At 37.2% G+C, this 19,789-nt stretch overlaps 1 protein-coding gene across 4 annotated transcripts in view; it reads right to left on the reverse strand.

The window, feature by feature from the left end:
• Nucleotides 1–4,390: 4,390 nt before the first annotated feature.
• cdh19 (cadherin 19, type 2) overlaps nt 4,391–19,789 on the reverse strand; it is a 45,853-nt gene continuing 30,454 nt past the window's right edge. For 2 of the 4 annotated variants that reach the window (XM_060861536.1, XM_060861537.1), the window contains 6 exons: nt 9,904–10,157; nt 8,832–8,968; nt 8,505–8,623; nt 7,891–8,008; nt 7,463–7,714; nt 4,392–6,271 (listed from right to left, as the gene is read on the reverse strand). In XM_060861536.1, the coding sequence (XP_060717519.1) occupies nt 5,793–6,271; nt 7,463–7,714; nt 7,891–8,008; nt 8,505–8,623; nt 8,832–8,968; nt 9,904–10,157 (1,359 nt within the window). In that variant the 3' untranslated portion in view covers nt 4,392–5,792. Of the gene's footprint in view, nt 6,272–7,274; nt 7,324–7,462; nt 7,715–7,890; nt 8,009–8,504; nt 8,624–8,831; nt 8,969–9,903; nt 10,158–19,789 lie in introns of all 4 variants that reach the window. The other 2 variants (XM_060861539.1, XM_060861540.1) reach the window with 2 other exon arrangements.

Below are 19,789 nucleotides of genomic sequence, written 5' to 3' on the forward strand. Positions count from 1 at the left end.
TGGAGCTGATGCTAATCCGTAGCAAACTCTCTTGAAACGAAACAAACCATCATGTGTTATAAAGGCAGTGAGGTCCCTACTGTCCTCATGTAGTGGTACCTGATGGTAAGCATTTGCCAGATCGATTGTAGAAAACATAACAGCACCTCTCAACTGTGAAAAGAGTTCTTCAATGTGTGGAATGGGGTAGCTGTCCACAACGATTGCTTTGTTGGGTTCCCTGAGATCCACACACATCCTGATGTCTCCAGGTTTTTTCTGAGTAACAACGATGGGCGAAACCCAAGGTGAAGCATCCACTCTTTCAATAATATCTGCTGCTAGTAGGCGGTTCAGCTCCGTAGACACAGCATCCCGTACAGCAAAAGGTAGCCTGCGTAGCTTCTGCTGCACAGGAATAAAATTTTCATGCATCTTTACTTTGTGTACAAAGTTCTTTGCACAGCCAATGGATGGCGTGGCGGTATGAGACACGTGTTGCACTCGCTGTTTGGAGGTGAGTACTTTATTTCCTGATATGCACAAATTTAAGGAATATATTAAGTCCATACCCATAAGTGCGTTTCCACTTTTCACAATATAGAATGTGGCAGGTACTGAATGTTCACCATGTCGTGCAGACGTCTTAATACATCCCAGCACTGGAAGGTCATCTTTTGAATATGTGACAAGACGCACATCTGATTGTTTCAAGGGTAGTTCAGAAAAGTATTGCTTATATATATGCTCTGGAAGCAAAGATACGGATGATCCAGTATCAACTATCAGTTCTTGCATCGTAGTACCAGAATATGTACCCATTTCAATGTCACACACAACTTTTGCAAAATGTCCCATTTTACCACATGATTTACACGTCTTATTCAAAGCAGGGCACTGCTTGGAATTTGCTAAATGGCAACTGGAATCACAGCGATAACATTTGCGTGCAGAATGGCTCTGGGTTTTACCTTGTGTGGTTCTACTCATGGTCGTTTCTTTTTTCTAACATATAGCCGTTGAACTGGTAAGTCGGCAGGTTTTGTAAATTCACTTGCATTAGCCATGGCATTTTCCACTTGAACAGCCACTTGTACTGCCCTGTCTAACGTCAAATCCGCTTCAAGTAGTAAGCGTTCACGAATACGACTGCTGTGTACTTTCTCCACGATTTGATCTCTCAGCATTTCGTCCTCTTTGTCACCAAATGCACATAATGACACCATATCATGAAGCGCGGCAACATACTGAAGTATATTTTCGTCGTGTCTTTGCTCCCTTTGACGAAATTTATGTCGCTCAGCAATGGCATGTACTTTTGGTACAAAATGCGTTCTGAGAGCAGTAAGAGCAGAAACATAGGTCGTACCAGTATTAGGAAGAGTGTAGAAAATTCTCTGTGCTTCCGTGCCCAGGCAGTGAAGTAGTGTAGCACGCTTACGAGTATCAGGCCAGTCATCCCCCTCGGCATGAATCGCCAACAAGTAGTTCTCAAACATTTGCGTCCATATACCAAACGGAACTGCAGGCTCACCAGGACACTGTAAGTATGTAGGAGGAAGATGAACCGCCATCCTCGTCGCCAATTTGTTGTGTATTCACGTGAAATAAGGAGGCAATACACCGAGTACCAAAACAGGTTTCTTTTACTGAACATTAGCCACATGTGCAACTCCACTTCTTTTCCCATCTGCTACCTTCCTAGCTATCACACACTAGCCCCATCTAGTGTACATCTATTAATTAGCAATGTAATAAGAACACAACAACATGATAGGACACAGTTTGTTTATGTTAGAAATCTCGGAAAAAAACGTTTTTACATTATTTTAAGAGAAATAATATAAATTATAATAATTCATATTAAATGCCGATATGTTGATAAAAATATGATTTAAACTCGAAAATCTGATGATTTGTGTGTGGTATGATCATTTTCATGCAATCTTAGGTATCAGCATGTGTTTTGAGTGAATCCCTGCGTGCATGCACAAAAGTTCTTCTCAGGAGCTGAAAATGCGATTGCCGCAGTCTCAGTGCTCTAGCGCCTTCCATTAGTGGTTTTTCGTGCAACCTTATATAAGCACACATCTGACAAGCTTGAAAAGGGCTGTTTCACCTTGTTTCGATGAAACATGATAGGACAACGTGTATTTATGTCAGAAATCTCGGAAGAAAGGGTTTATATTCTAATACAGTATCGGCAATGATTTTGAAATGTTATATCGCAGAATCTATGTATAATAGGATGAAACTAATCTCCATCCCAAGTTAATATTTGGTCTCCTTAGACGTATAGTGAATTTGGTGAGAATTGGATTTGGGGAAACTTCGGCCTAAAATTCATTGACCCTCCGGGTTAGCATTTTGAGTATTTTTTTTTGACCAAAAAATTTCCGACGTCTGATATCTTTTACATTTTCACTATGTGAAAAGGGGGTTAAAACTAGTATTTTGGTATAATTATTATGTACCTATAATGCTCTAGAGCTGAGATTTTAGCTGAAATGCTTTTTCATATCTAATACAATATTGGCAATGATTTTAGCTGAAATGCTTTTTCATATCTAATACAGTATCGGCAATGATTTTGAAATAGTATATCGCAGAATCTATGCATAATAGGATGAAACTAATCTCCATCCCAAGTTAATATTGGGTTTCCTTACACGTATAGTGAATTTGGTGAGAATCGGATTTGGGGAAACTTTTCGGCCTAAAATTCGTTGACCGCAGGGTTAGCATTTTGAGTATTTTTTTGACCAAAATTTACGTTGGCTGATCTTTTTACATTTTCACTATGTGAAAAGGGGGGTTAAAACTAGCATTTTGGTATAATTATTATGTACCTATAATGCTCTAGAGCTGAGATTTTAGCTGAAATGCTTTTTCATATCTAATACAGTGTCTGCAATGATTTTGAAATGCTATATCGCAGAATCTATGCATAATAGGATGAAACTAATCTCCATTCCAAGTTAATATTGGGTCTCCTTAGACGTATAGTGAATTTGGTGAGAATTGGATTTGGGGAACCTTCGGCCTAAAATTCGTTGATCCCCCGGGATAGCATTTTGAGTATTTTTTTGACCAAAAAATTTATGTTATCTGATCTTTTTACTAGAGATGAGCTCGGCAGAAGTGCTTTATCAGTACCGGATACTCGTTTCAGCCGAGTATCCGGTACTGATAAAGCACTTCTGCCGAGTACGAGTATTATACGAGTAATACGAGTCAATATCTGTGCTCGGATTGAATGAAAATCATTGGGTAGCTGATTGTGTCAGCGTTCTGTGATAGGCTAGTCACAGCGCCCCTCCCCTACACACATACAGATGTATTGTGTTGCTGTGTCTCACTCTACTCACTCACAGTCACACACAGAACAGCTCTCTGTCTCTTCCTCAGTCACTCGGGTTTGTGGGTCTTTTCCGTTAACGTTTAGGGTTTTTTCAGCTTTTTACTTCGGGTTGTAACGTTAATAATATGTATTTACTAACCAGTAGAGTTCTGGTAAATGTGGGTTCGTTCAGACGTGGTGCTTGCTTGGTAGAATGCGACTCGCATTGCGTCTCTGCCTGTCGGAGATTTTTTTTTCTTTTTTATACCTTCAGCTGTCTATAACCAGTAACCAGACACTGAGTGTCTGACACGTTTTTGCTGTATTTCATAAAAACATAAAGGTAGTAAGCTAGTGTTATAAATATTACAAATTAATTATTAAGCTACACACACACACTCACACATACACCTGGTGTGGAAATGAAAAAATAAAAAAGAACCAAAAAAGTAAAAAAAAATCACACTGATCATAAAGAAAATTAAAAGTTAAAAAAGAAAGTTGTTGTTCATTACATTTTACTTCATAATTGCACTGCATTGTTTTGTTTTCATTGTTGCAAAACTTGTTCTGTAATATAGTTCGTTTGCTATCGTGATCACCATCACCGTGAAACCATTGATCTGAAGCTCAATCCTGATGCTGTCCTGTAAATATTTTTCTAATCAGCAATAAATATAACAATTTCTGATCAACCCATATCAATTGCATGCTTAAAATAACATACGTATTAAAGCCCCGCCCATTTCAAGACAAGCCCCGCCTAGTTCCGGGCTAGGCCCCACCCACTCCGAGTACAGATACAGATACAGATAATTCATATGGTTAACAGATACAGATACAGATACAGATAATGCTGTACTCGCTCATCCCAACACTTACCACCCAAGTCAGAATGGGCTCCCTTTTGAGCCTGGTTCCTCTCAAGATTTTTTTCTCATACCCTCTAAGGGAGTTTTCCCTGTTGCAGTCATTACATGCTTGCTTATTAAGGATAAATAGTGATGAATTTAAAAAGATTACAAACATTCTGTATACCTGCTTTGAGACAATGTATATTGTTAAAAGCACAATACAAATAAAATGTAACTGAAATGAATTAATTGAATTATCGTGAAAGTTGGCTCAATGGATGGTCCTGTAGAGACTGGGATAGAGGTGCTGAGAGGGTTGGTAGGTGTTGCAATTCATTTTATTCACCCTCAGTTATACATTTGATGATTTTCAAAAGATTTTACTTGAGCAATACAGTAGCAAACTTTCTCCAATGATTCATTCTCTGAAGACAGGATTCTTCATTGAAATAAATATTTCATTGTTACCTGTATGACTATTACTTTTGAACAAATATACAGTCATACTCAACTACATTGTTAGTCTCCACTCTCTTTTGTGAAAAGGAAATTAGGAAATTTGTTGCATGTTCCAAAACTAAATGTTGGAGACATTTTTCATGAAGAGTTTCAAAATTCTTGTGAACTTCCTTTTGTCAACTTTGTCACATACCTTTCAGCAGTATTATATTCATGATTTCTAGTTTTCAGGCTTTTTTATTTTACAGAGAAGTCTAGAAATCTTTTACAAAAACAAAACAAATGACAAAATGCTTAATTTTTTTTTAATGTTTGAAAAACTGTAAATGAAGTGACATATTGTTTCTAGTTGTTCCTTAATTTATTCTGCACAAAAATAAATGCTTTATTATGTGCTTGTACTGTATATTATGTTTATTTTAAGACACTAAATGTTCTGGTATAGTGCAGACCAGTAGGCAGAACATGTTTATTCAATAGATCTGGATCTAATATAAATTAAAATTGTATGTTGATTGATTGATTGATTCATTCATTCATCTTCTACCGCTTATCCGAACTACCTCGGGTCACGGGGAGCCTGTGCCTATCTCAGGCGTCATCGGGCATCAAGGCAGGATACACCCTGGACGGAGTGCCAACCCATTGCAGGGCACACACACACTCATTCACTCACGCAATCTATGGACTATGGACAATTTTCCAGAGATGCCAATCAACCTACCATGCATGTCTTTGGACCGGGGGAGGAAACCGGAGTACCCGGAGGAAACCCCCGACGCACGGGGAGAACATGCAAACTCCACACACACAAGGTGGAGCCCACCGAACCCCAACCCTGGAGGTGTGAGGCGAACATGCTAACCACTAAGCCACCGCGCCCCCTGTATGTTGATTCATTACAATGAATTATATTTTTTTATATATAGATATATAAAGATCTTAAATATTAAGTTGACACAACTTGAAGTTACCCAGAAAATCCAGTGGATGTTAGATATTTTTTGAATTAAGAATGTTGAGCGAACATGCATACTTAAGAAAACACATAAAGCTTTTCTTGTTAATTTGACATAATATTGCCTCAAGTTGAATTTACTTAAAAAGTCTGATGCAAAAATGTTGCCTGTATATTTTAAGTAAATCCAACACCATTCAGTTCAGAATGATGTATCATAATCACTAGCACCTTGCCAGCGAGACAGTCTTAAAAATGGTTGATATAAATAAGGGTCAAAGTTTGAGGATTCCAATGAACTAAGGGAGCCTGCAAGTGATCCAGTACCCTCAAAGACATAATAGTGCAAGCAGTCATAGGGAGGGACGCAGGTATCTTGGTCAGCCTCAGCCAGCCGATCTATCATAAACAGGCGGAAGACTTCATCTTCTGGATCAATAAGGTGAGAGTGACATAGAGACAGATGTACACTTGGTACCAGTTCCTCTCTACAAAATGTGTTCTTGCGGCAGGGTGTATGTGTTCTTAGTGGAATCTGGTTATGTACATCTGGAATACCTTCACTCTCTTCATAATGTATGATTTTCCTTGAGTACCCCTCTGTGTCAAGCTCCTCCATGACAGGTTTCTGCTGTTGTACTGTCCGGTGTCTCCACACAGCTACGATTAGTAACGCAAGCACTGTAAGTAAGAGAAAGAGACATTATGTCTTGTGCTGTTTACTTCTTAGCAATGAATGCTAACGCCATTTATTTGTATATTATAATTAAATTTTTTCATAGCAACATATGTCTTGCCTTACAAGTGTACATATTCTAGCATCATTAACTATATTTATAGAAAAATGACTATACATAGAGCTATGCAAGGAAACTCATTACTGATTGGCTAAAGTGATACTGTGAAGTTTTTAAGTAGTTAAAGGGTAAATGATAATCAGGAACAGTATTATAAAGCAAAACACAGGGAAACCTATTACTAATTGTTGAATTGGTAATATAATATTGTATTTTTTTTGTATAAATAAATTTATTTATTATTTATTTATTATTTATTATTCTGATACCTGATTAATAGAGAATATTAATTACTAAATTGCTACATTGTAACCTTGCAATTTTGTAGTTTACTGCTGTCCAAACTAGTGATCATGAGAGAAACTCTCAATTCATAGTTTCATAGTTTAAACAGTGGAGATATGCATGTCCAAAACATTGACCTGCAGAGATTTCAAATGATAATTATGTCAATTACAATGTTCTCTCTCTCTCTCTCTCTCTCTCTCTCTCTCTCTCTCTCTCTCTCTCTCTCTCTCCCTCTCTCTCTCTCTCTCTTTTCAATGTAAAACGTACATGAATAAGGTCCATCAGGTCTTAGAGTACAGTGTATTATATTTGCTTCTCCCAGGTACTTACTATTTTAAATGATTTTCTGACAATGTATAAAAAAAAAAAAATTACATAGGAGGGCACCATACATATGTCATTATTATTATTATTATTATTATTATTATTATTATTATTATTATTATTATTATTAATAATTATAATTAATAATTATAATAATAATAATTATTATTTTTATTATTATTATTATATAATAAATCTTCTTATTATCCATCTTAATATCTCTATTAAATCCTTGTTAATCCTTAAATAGCTTGTCAGACACAGATCATACTTGCCTGCTTGATGTGAAGCAGAGCTGATTTATATCTTACTGTAACAGGCTCTCTGTCAAAAGAGCATTCTGTGATTTATTTATTTGTTTTTTTGTGTCTAATTCTGTTCTTTTAATCTGGCAGGTAATAAAGTCACATATACATTTTGTTTGTAGTCATATTTATTTTATATTGCAGTTAATATATCATACCTATTACTATGATGAAGAATACTGAGAGGCCTAGAAGGGCCTGCATGTTGAAACCCATAGAAATGGCCAGTGCTTTCGTTCCACTAGATTGGCAGTGCCCTCTAAACTGGCATACACAAACACTGATGGTGAAAGTGGCAGTGCTGGATAGAGCAGGAGAGCCACTGTCTGTTATGACCACATGGAGCTGATAAAGTATATGATCATGATGTGTAAATGTGCTACGACGGGTCAAAATGCCTGCTGTGTTGTCTGTTAAAAAAGGGAGATTCATTTTAAAAAACAACAGAAATCTAACTTTTCGAAATCTATTTTGACTTGACACAAATACAATTCTAAATATATTTTAATAACAAAACAATATTCATGTTAGATATTTCTCCACAAAAAACATGAGCTGTGTTTTGTTATTGTATGGTGTACTGCACCTTGGTTGTCCCTGATGGTGAAGTTTGGGTTAATGATTTTATCTGCCACCATGGAAAAATAAAAATGATGACCTTCTGCTGGATCATCTGCATCCACAGCACTTATAACCTGGATGACCTTTATTAAAAAATATTAGCAAGAGACTTTTAACAAACATTTTTTATTTCAATTGTGCCATTTTAGAGCACTTTTTTCTGCTGATAAATAATATAAATCAAATATTATTCTTATGAAACAATACTTTAGAAGTGCTGTTCTGGTGTATACAGTTTGTGCCAAGCTGGCAAGAATAACATGGCATGATATCAAAATAGAATTTTGGAATGCTAAATTTGGTAAACAATATATAGGGAAATGCTTATTATAATCAGTTTGAATAACACAGAGGTAGAGGAATGGGTTACAAGTGGGACAACAATGGTCAAATAGAAAGAACAAAGGTGGTTCTAAAAGGGCAACAGTAAAAGAATACTCATAGGGAATAAATTAAATGCTTGAGAATACTGCAGATATTGGAGGTCTAGCCAAAGCATTATTACATTGCTGACAAAGGGAGATTGAAATTTAGAGAAAAATATTTTTTGTTTGTGTATATGTGTGTATGCTAACATACTTCTCCTGCCTGTGCTCCCTCACACACATAAGGCTTGTAGTCCCTAGACAAAGTGGGTATGTTGTCATTGACATCTAGGACTTGAATGACCACAGAAACTGAGGATAGCTGATTTTTATCTGAAAAGAAAGAAAGAAAGAAAGAAAGAAAGAAAGAAAGAAAGAAAGAAAGAAAGAAAGAAAGAAAGAAAATTTGCATAATATAGCTTATTGTACAATGTCGTGACTTGTCCTAAATAAGTGGAACTTGAGCAAAATAAGAAAATGAGAAAATCAGAAGAATAAATAGGAGAAAAGAACATATTGATTTTTCAAACCACTCACTCACTTGTTTCTTTAGCAATAACAGTAATATTTTGCCATGCTACAGTCTCTCGATCTAAAGGCGTGACCAGAAACACAGTTCCATTGTTGGTGTCAATCCTGAAGGCATTCTCCAACTCAAAGTTATTGGATATGGAAAAGCTGACAGGAAAAATAACAGTGTTTTTCAGAGAAAGCACCCTAGAAAAACATTAGAATGTTTTCCTCGATAAGATCTTTGTTTTTCCTGATGGCATACATTGTGACCCAAACATTTCTGCAGTTTGAGACATGATGTGCTCCGTCTAGGGTCATGTAAAAAACATCTTTCTTAAATATAAGGGTTTAATAGAGATAGTGTTAGATTTAAAATATTGTTTCTTATTCTGTCCTGTGAAGCTAAGATAAGTCTGATAAGATAATGTACTGCATTGTGCTAATCAGTGAGTGGATTTTTACTATTGAGTTAGTTACTTCAAAAACATGGGGGTCATCATCCAACCAACCAACATGAAACTCAATAATTATTAAAATTATGTTGACAATGTAAACAATTTGGCCATTCCATCAGATGGAACATAATTTATTCAAAAGAGCTGTAGCTCATGAATGCTTGTGTGTATTCAAGCCAAACCTGAAGGGCATACACAGGACTTAATTCCGATGTCAGGTGCACTGTTTAGGTTATGCCATACTACAGTCAAATAAACCTTACTTAGCACGTTTGAGAACTTGTCCTAGAATTTTGCCATATCATCAGCAATGTGGTGTCGTATTATTCAGCAAAGTCTGACACAATATTTTTCAAAAGTATGGAGAGATTTCTAAACAATATGGATTATAAATTGTATTGTACTTTAAAAGGTAAATGATGAATGTTATAACGTGATTATAACATACTTGGAAGTCAGGTCTCACATTCAATCCCAAATGATATTGCACTTCTACCACCTGAATGGGGCACTATAATTAATCAATTTAACTTTTAATATGTAAAAAACTGAAGTTAATTATTAATGCATAAACTAATACACAAATATATCCATTAACAAAGACCCCAATCATGTGCAATAAAAAATAAATAATGTTTGGTTTACCTGATAGGGTTATTAGCAGCATCTGCATCTCTGGCATATATTGTGCCAACCAATGTACCAACCAATGCATTCTCTAGAACTTTCCATTCATAGAAAGGTGCAGAAAAGACAGGTGGCTCATCAACATCCATCACCAAAATTTTGAGCATTGTCCTGTCCCGAAATTCATTGATGCTTAGGAATCGCGTGTCCACAAACGAATTTATGGCCTCTATGGCAATCACAAAGCGCCTCTTGTGCTCATAATCTAAAGACTGTTGGAAAAGAATAGCATTTAACTGTAACACATAGAAATATCTAATGATTGACATTACAGCTAAATACACACTTTGTTAAGACCTTGAAGTACAAAATTTAGAGCATGAATTAATCTCAGTAATTTAACACAAAATTATTAATCTACAATTGGCAACACATTCTGTTCTGGGTAGCATTAAGACACTTCTGCGATTTCACTTTAAGAGTAAAATGTTTTCCAATTGATAAATGTCAGTTTGTAAAAGCTAAAGAAGTAGTTTTCAACTTGTTCCATAAGTCCTATTCATTGCATTTTGTTTGCCAAAAATAATTGCCATATAAGTGCAGCACCCTGTAAAACCCTTTATAGGATATAAACAGAAATATCTCAGAAAAACTTTAATGTAGAAGTTCATTTTTTCCTTCATGATAATTGCACTGTCCTCTCAGATTGTGCATTAATTGGAAAATACCCTTAGGGTTGACAGGTGTACACCATATTATGTTTACTTTCCCACTGACTTACACTTAAAAAAAAAAGGTGGAGATTATGAATATATGACGTCCCACAACAACTGATAGGAAAACTTAACCTGCACTAGTGCACTCTAGAGCAGCTTATTGACATCAGAAAGATCCAAATAGACTGGTCACCATTGCAAAATTTCTTGGCATGCACATGACCGAGCAACTCTTCTGGACTCTCAACACCACTTGCCAATTCCTCCAGAGGCTCAAGAAAGATAACTCCTCATATTCACAACAAAGGGTCAGTAGAGAGGGTCAGTGGGGCCTAATGGTTAAGGTCTCAGACAACCAATTGGATAATGTAAATCGCTCTGGACAAGGGCGTCTGCCAAATGCTGGAAATGTAAATGTAGAGAGTGTCCTGACCATCTGTCTCAATTTTTGGTGTGGGAACTGCAAACTGCATCTCCTGTGATTCCAAAACATGTGGGTGCTATTCCTGAGTAAAATGTGATGTGAACGAAACTGAGAGGACACCTTGGGGCCCGAAACACACTGGAGAAAGTACAGGACAAATTCCTCTGGCCCATCATGGATGAAGCAGATTTGTCTCCCTTCTCATAGTTGTTGAAAACAACTAAAAAAACCTCTGTCTATCAGAATGGGGAACAGAAACTGATTCCTGCCCTATGTCCTCTATGCTATCTGAGAGACTCCACAGCCTCAGCCTCTCTCCACTCTCATGGTGCCATAGCCTAATGTAAGTCCATAGCTACAACTTCAGGAAGCTCAAACAAGTTTCAGAATTCAACAGCATACTCCCTTACCTTTGTATATGACCGGGAGGAGCCGAGTTTATCTCAACCCTTGCACCAGATGCCAAGACCGAGATGGCCTTCAACACTACCACAGGCTTTTTACTACTGGCACTTAGTTTCTAACTTCTTTAGAACCCCAACATAAGCCGTTTCCTCATCATTTACTTTATCCTAGTAACTGACCACATACCTCTTTGCACTGGATGGCCAAGGCAAAGGACACCACTTCTGAGGTAACTAAATTGATCCTTTCTTTAAAGGACTTCACCTATCCTATAGTATAGAGCGGGGCCCCCATCGGCAGTGCAGATGGCCTTTCCTGGAGCACATGACTGCAATGAGCAGAAACGCTCAAGGTTGACAGCCAATCAGAGAAGTAGCTGCTCACCCTCATTGAGAAATAGGGAGAATATCATAAGATGAGGCACACACTCTGAGTAAGCAGTTACATTAGGAGTATTAACTGACACTTGTTAATTGTTACTCACCCATTGTTTAGGGTTAGAGGAAGAATATGTTCTGATGTTTTTAGGAACCTATGATGGCATGCAACACACTTTGGAGCATATGGGGTTGTGGTAGGCTAGTGTGTATGACTACTGATTAGAAGGCCATGAGTTTAAATCCCAGGTTGACAAAGCTGCCACTTCTAGGCCCCTGAGCAAGGCCCTTAACCCTCAATTGCTCAGTTGTATAAAGCAAAATAAAAATGTAAGTTGCTCTGGATAAGAGTGTCTGCTAAATGCCATAAATGCAACGTACAGTCGTATGCAAAAGTTTAAGAACCCCTGACAATTTCCATGATTTTCATATACAAATATTTGGGTGTTTGGATCATCAATGTCATTTTGATCTATCAAATAACTCTAGGACATAGTAATATTTCAGTAGTGAAATGATTTTTATTGGATTAACAGAAAATGTGCAATATGCATCAAAATGAAATTAGACAGGTGCATAAATTTGGGCACCTTTGCCATTTTGTTGATTTGAATACCTGTAACTACTTAGCACTAATTAATTGGAACACACAATTAGTTTGGTGAGCTCATTAAGCCTTGAACTTCATAGACAGGTGCATCCAATCATGAGAAAAGGTATTTAAAGTGGCCAATTGCAAGTTGTTGTCCTCTTTGACTCTCCTCTTAAGAGAAGACAAAACAACTATTTGCCTCAAAACAACTATCAAATGACCTGAAAACAAAGATTGTTCAACATTATGGTTTAGGAGAAGGCTACAAAAAGTTATCGCAGAGATATAAGCTTTCAGTGTCCACTGTGAGGAACTATGTAAGGAAGGAAGTAAGGAAATGGAAGACCACAGGCACAGTTCTTGTTAAGGCCAGAAGTGGCAGGCCACATAAAATATTGGAGAGGCAAATGCGAAGGATGGTGAGAACAGTCAAAAACAGCCCACAAACCACCTCCAAAGACCTACAACATCAACTTGCAGACTTTTCTGCACACACGCCACAAACGGAGTCACTTGCGGTATGCAAACGCACATTTGGACAAGCCAGCTTCATTTTGGAATAAGGTGCTGTGGAGTGATTAAACAAAGATTGAGTTATTTGGTCATAACAAGGGGCGTATGGTGGCAAAAGAACACAACATTCCACGAAAAACACTTGCTACCCAGAATAAAATCTGGTGGAGGTTCCATCTGCTGTGGGGCTGTGTGGCCAGTGCCGGTACTGGGAATCTGGTTAAAGTTGAAGGTCACATGGATTACACTCAATATCAGCAGATTCTTGAGAATAGGACTGGATATTTCAACAAGACACCGACCCAAAACACTGCTCAAAATCTACTTAGGCATTTATGCTGAAGAACAAATACAATGTTCTGGAATGGCCATCCCAGTCCCCAGACCTGAATATCAGTGACCATCTGTGGGGTGATTTAAAGCAGGCTGTCCACGCTCGGCAACCATCAAAACTGGAGATGTTTTGTAAGGAGGAATGGTTCAAAATACATTCATCCAGAATAAAGACACTCATTACAGGCTATTGGAAGTGTCTAGAGGCTGTAATACACCAGAAGTATATTAAATAATTAAAACAAAAGTGTCCAAGTGCCTGCTTTATTGTATTCACAAAAAAAGGTCCCAATATTCCTACGTTTTTTGAAAGTTAAGAGATTTATCTGAAAAGAATGAGCAGATCAGAAAAAGTTATTGTTACTAGTCATAATGGTAAAGTTGATGTATAAATGTGTATACATTGCTTATTTACAAATAAAACTGAATTTTATTTCTATATAACTGTTTTGGCTTTCCACAGTCCCAGCTCCATTTACACACTCTTGTGATCCATGTGATCCACAGCTCCATTTACACACTCTGTGATCCATGTTAATATAATTTCAATGCTCATTAAATTATTCAGTTTCTTCTCATTGGAAGAAACCACTGGATAGGGACATCATTATTAGTCCCATCTAGAAAGAATTGTTTTCATCATAGGTTAAAGGTGATCAGACGTTTTCAAGGAAACAGACAAAATGATTTACTTTCTTGTAAAATAGGGTTAAGAGTTTATGAAAATAAATAGTTTTATTGACTCAATAATATTCATAAACATTTCTGTTCTTAAATTAAAATGAAGTCTGATAGGTCTGTAGTGTAATCTCATCAGAAATTAACCTGTTGTTATTTTGGATTTGGTTATGTACTGTATTTATGTATGTAGTCCAGATAAGAAGTGAATTGAATCAGTGTGTACTTTGTAATGATTCTTACATGTGTCTGATCACAGTAAATTTACCTGTCTGCTTTGTTTTTATATTCAGAGGAATGCAATTGACAAGAGAACACACTCTTTTCCAGCGCAACTTGCATTTTATCTCATCTTATACAATTGAGGGTTAAGGGCCTTGCTCAATGGCCCACCAGTGGCAGATTAATAGACCTGGCATTTGAACTCACAACCTTCCAGTAGTACAAAACCGTAACCACTAAGCTACCACATCTCCACAGACCACAAACCTCCTCATTTAGTGAGATACTTGAGATTGGCATAAATTGGCATAAATGTAAATGTAGATAGTTAAGTCTCTTGCAAGCCTGCAACACTAGGCTCTCCTCATCCTATGCCAGAATCAACATCAGCAATTTTGAGGCAGTTCAATCACTCAGGATCATGCAGAGAACAGACTGGTGCTCAACATGCTGCTGCAGTAACTGCTCCTCCAGCTGCAGCTCTTCTGCTTGGAGCTTCTCCATATGTGGCAACTCCAGGTACAATCACAGACATGACAGCTGTGCATAGTAGCTACATGGACCTGGGTGGAGGATGAGTGAGCCCTATGAATCCTTCCCTTGCTGTCAAGGGAAGCACAGCTTAACATAAATCAGTTTTTTTACACTACCTTTGCCTAATGTTTATTTTGGAACTGTTTGTCAGTCTACTGCTCTGTCACAATTCTGCAACTGCATCTGCTTCTATGACTGTTATTGATTAATGTGTGTAGACTGATGGCAAGAATTAAAAAAGTAATCTATTTTAAATTAAATCTATATCACAATAAAATGTATAAAATAAAAATAAAATGCTTTCAAAATATTAAAAAAATATATATATATATTTTTGTCTTTGACATTGAATGTCTAACTCAAGTACACCATTGTCCATTAGTCTCTACCTAAGGTCACTTCTGTAAACACACAAATATTTCAATATGTAGTAATTTTCCTCCAAAAACTAAACCGGAATTAAGAAACCAGTTTGTAAAAAAAAAAACAGTATAGCATATAAGAATAATTTTGTAGCATAGCAAACATTCCTTAATAATAGAATGTAATTTTTTAGATTTTTGAATATGGTCTTAAAACATTTTCCAGATTCATAAGCAGCAGGTTAAGGTTATAGGTGAAAATATTGGTATTTTCTTCAGAACATTTCCAGATCAACAAACTGCCTAAAGTTGCGCCTTTGTAGATGTAATTACACTTATTGATGTTTAACTAAACTTGGTCATTTTTTGTAACACCTGGCTAGTGTATTTCCATTCAATTTTATTTTTTTTAGTGCTTTTTTGATGAACTGTATTAAAGCAGCTTTACAGAGATATGACAATTCAAAATATTAAGTAAAAAAATTAATTTATATTTAACCCTAAAGCTCCTTTAACCCTTTCTCTGCCCCAGCACACCTGTTCCTTATGTTTTGCCTAATTACCTCCCCAATTTATACTGGCTGTCTTGTGTGGTTTTTTTTTGCTGAGAAAAAAAATACCCTTACTATTTTTATAGTGTTTTTTTTGGGTTGTCTTCTGTGATAATTGAGTTTTATAATTCTCTCATATATTTAATATATGACATAAAACGTGATATTTCAAGAAATATGACATTTCGTGTGTTTTAATTGATGAATATTCAAAATCAATATGTTCAGAATTATTCATACTCTTTAAATTACAATGTATCAATAATCATTGAAGCTTTTGTTCTTAATGACAGCCTGCAAATGCTTCTTATAGGTCTCCACAAGATTTCTACAGGTCTGCTGTGGAATGTTTCCCCACTCTTCCTTCGCAAAAGCCTCCAGTCATTGTAGATTGGAAGACTTCATAGCCCTGAACTGGATCCTCAACTCTCTCCATAAATTCTCAATTGGGTTCGGATCAGGGCTCTGACTTGGCCACTCCAGTGCATTTATGCTGTTGTCTCTGAACCACTGCTTGACCACTCCTGCCGTATGCTTCGGGTCATTATCCTGCTGGTAGGTCCAATTCTCTGGCAGGTTGAGCTTGTGTGCTGACGCCACCATTTTTTTATCAAGAATCTTGAGATAGTTCTTCTTTTTCATGATACCATCTATCTTAACAAGGTTACTTGTATCACTGGCAGAGAAGCATCCCCATAGCATCATGTGACCACCGATGTGCTTGACTGTTGGGATGATATTCTTAGGACTGAAGGCTTCTTCTTTCTTACACCAAATTTATGCAAAATCTATATACAGTGATGCCTCGAGCTACGAGTTTAATCCGTTCAGTGACCTTGCTTGTATCTCAAATTGCTCGTATCTCAAAACAATTTTCCCTGTTTAAATTAATTGAAATCCCATTAATCCGTTCCAGCTCGGAAAATTCCACTCCAGTGGTTTTGTTTGTGTTTTGAATATGAAAAATGTACAGTACCTGTGTATATATATATATATAGATGACAAATATTGTATAAAAACATACAGTAATAAAAGAGAATGTTAAAAAAAATAAATAAACTGGTTTTACTTTACGGAAGATGCGCACGGAGGTTGAGGGAGGAGTAAACAGGAGGAATTTTGTCTCGTACGTACACTTTCACTTTCGTTCACTTACTTGCTAATGTACACTCTTAATGCTACTTTACACTTAAATGGAACTTAACTAAACTTCACTAAAATTAACGAAATTAAATCAAGCATCGCGTTAGTTCTGTCAGGCCACGTCGTCATGCCTGCATCAGCTGTTAATCAGCTGTCCACAACGCGCACCAATCCGGTTACGACATCCATATTACCCGACCATTTAAATTCCCATTCATAGAGCCGCTCTAGCGCTTCGCTGCTGCCGCGATCTAAACTCCCTCCTCCAACCCCGACTCCACCATGCCGGTGTTACACCGAAATGACATGGGTCACAGATTTCGGTGTAACACCGGAACCTGTGTTCCTTGTACTAGTTTACGTCATAAATCTCCACATATTTTTCTCTCTCTCTAATTATTTAATTATTTAATTATCCATTCATTCATTTATTACTCTCCAAAAACGCGTAAGCGAGCATATCTAATACTATGCATGATTAGTGGTTCTGTTATACGGGGGGTTTATTCTATTTTTCTAGTCGCTGCTCTCCGCGCTCTGACCACGCATGCGCACGGACGGGCGCGTGGATTTTTGTCCAGAACAGAACCATACCGCCAACGCTAACTGTATGCATATGTAGCAGAGTGAGAGAGATTAATTGCTTATTGGATCACGTGATGCTTGTAATTTATATAAAGGCAGGGTTCGTGTTACCTGGCTATGCGTCATTTTTGGCACCGCCCTCTCGTGGGACCTAGTGTTAATTTCGTCACCTATTTTTAATTTAGTCTTAGTCTTAGTCTTGTGCCAAATGTCCTTGTTAGTTTTAGTCATATTTAGTCATTCACATATCTTTTTTGTTAGTCTTAGTTTTAGTTGACTAAAAGTCTCGTCATTTTAGTCTAGTTTGTCAAAAGAAAACTCAAGGTATCTTAGTCAAGTTTTAGTCGACTAAAAGTCTTTTAATTTTAGTCTAGTTTTAGTCAAAACATTGTAGCTTGACCACATCTGGAATCTATTGTAAGTATATATATATATATATGTAATCCAATCCACATATGTATTGCATACACCATTATTGATGGTATTTGGAGCAATATTACATGTAATTGTTAAACTTGATTCCCTTACATATACATTTGTTTTTAAGCCTAATTATTCATTTTGATTATAATGTGATTGTGACAGGGGCGTGGGAAGAGGTTTCAGGTTGGGGTGCTGAGTTTTTTCTGTCACCACATTTGAATAAGAAACAATATCGAGGCTATAAAACTTGTCAAAACTCCGCGAATCACAAAAGTATCAGTGAGAAGTTGAGAACACTCGTTTAAACAGTGCATACACTCGAACTTGACCACACATCACATTTTTTACTTTATTGATACTGCTTTTAATCGTAATGCAAAGACCGGTCATCGAGACATAAGCTGTCATGTACAATAAAAGAGCCTGTGCAGCGACAGGAAATATAATTTAACACAAAAAGCCTAGACCTAGGGTGGACCTGCGCTCAGGAGTTTTTATTTATTTATTTATTTATTTATTTGAGCGGCATGTGGACGAATTCTTTCTACACACACACTATTTTATTTCTTGATAACAGACCACTGCGAACTATAACACACCGTTGCCATGAAAAACAGAGCGTTGCCATGGACACACAGGATTCTAACCGTAGAGACGGAGCGCACTATTTTCTTTAGAGGAAGCAATACAATCGTTTTTAAACCAATAAACTCATTTTAAAATCATCATTTTGAGTCAAATTATCGATTTATTTGGTAGGTAGTAATGTAATAAGCGGGATCCGTTTCGCGGACCTGTAACTTGAGCAACAGCGCGAAGCCGCGAACTCGTTCTGAATATTTTAAAGGCGTAACAGCTGATGAAAAAGCAGAGACAATTGTAGACGAAAATGAAGAGAGATTTTATCTTAGTTTTTATTTTATACAAAACATTTCCGTCTCGTCTTTTTTCGTCAACAATAATGCATGTTAATTTAGTCTTAGTCAGCGTTTTTGGACAGTGGTGCAGTCTTGTCATCGTGTCGTCTTAGTCATGAAAAAAAAGGTTGTTGACGAACATATTTCGTCTCGTCTCGTCTGACGAAATTAACACTAGTGGGACCCCATTCATGGTTTTCTCCAGGTATGTGTGTTTAACAGCGTGGTAATTTGTCCGACAAACTATATATGCGTGCCTACTCACGTGCCTTGTGCCACGTGCACTAGGACAATATTGTTCTGCTGTTGTTGGCGTGGGCTGTTGGCTATCTCAGGTATGTGCGTTATTAGGGTTCAAGAGCGACGCGCTGGAACACTATTGCATTTGCTCTGATTTTTATTATTATTAGGGTTCAAGCGCGAAGCCGTAAGGCCTAGAGAGCTCAAACTTGGTCAGATGGTAGTACTGGTCACAGTTACTCAGGGCCAAAGTTTCAGCGGAATCGGACAATTTGTGTCCGATTCCAAAACGTGTTTGTCCCCATAACCCCTAAACCCCTAAAACCCCTATGTCCAAATCTCAAGTGCTTTATATCATTGGAATCCTTGGCTCATGACTTAAAAAACGTATACCGCGGCGATTGGCCACGTGGTGGTGCGATAACGGAAAAATCACTAAAAACAGCCATTTTAAAAAAAAAAAGCCCTCTAGCGCCACCAACAGTCCAAAAACCCAATTTTGTTCTGACTCATAAGGCAAAGATTCTGATTCTGACTCGGAGTTGGTGGGGCCTATCCCCGGGCTTGTCTTGAAATGGGCGGGGCTTTAACCGGTAATAATTAATTTGTAATATTTATAACACTAGCTTACTACCTTTATGTTTTTATGAAATACAGCAAAAACGTGTCAGACACACAGTGTCTGGTTACTGGTTAGAGACAGCTGAAGGTTTAAAAAAGAAAAAAAATCTCCGACAGGCAGAGACGCATTCTACCAAGCAAGCACCACGTCTGAATGAACCCACGTTTACCAGAACTCTACTGGTTAGTAAGTACGTATTATTAACGTTACAACCCGAAGTAAAAAGCTGAAGAAACCCTAAACGTTAACGGAAAAGACCCGCAAACC

Source organism: Tachysurus vachellii, chromosome 25 (genome assembly GCF_030014155.1).
Source record: "Tachysurus vachellii isolate PV-2020 chromosome 25, HZAU_Pvac_v1, whole genome shotgun sequence".
Lineage (NCBI taxonomy): Eukaryota > Metazoa > Chordata > Actinopteri > Siluriformes > Bagridae > Tachysurus > Tachysurus vachellii.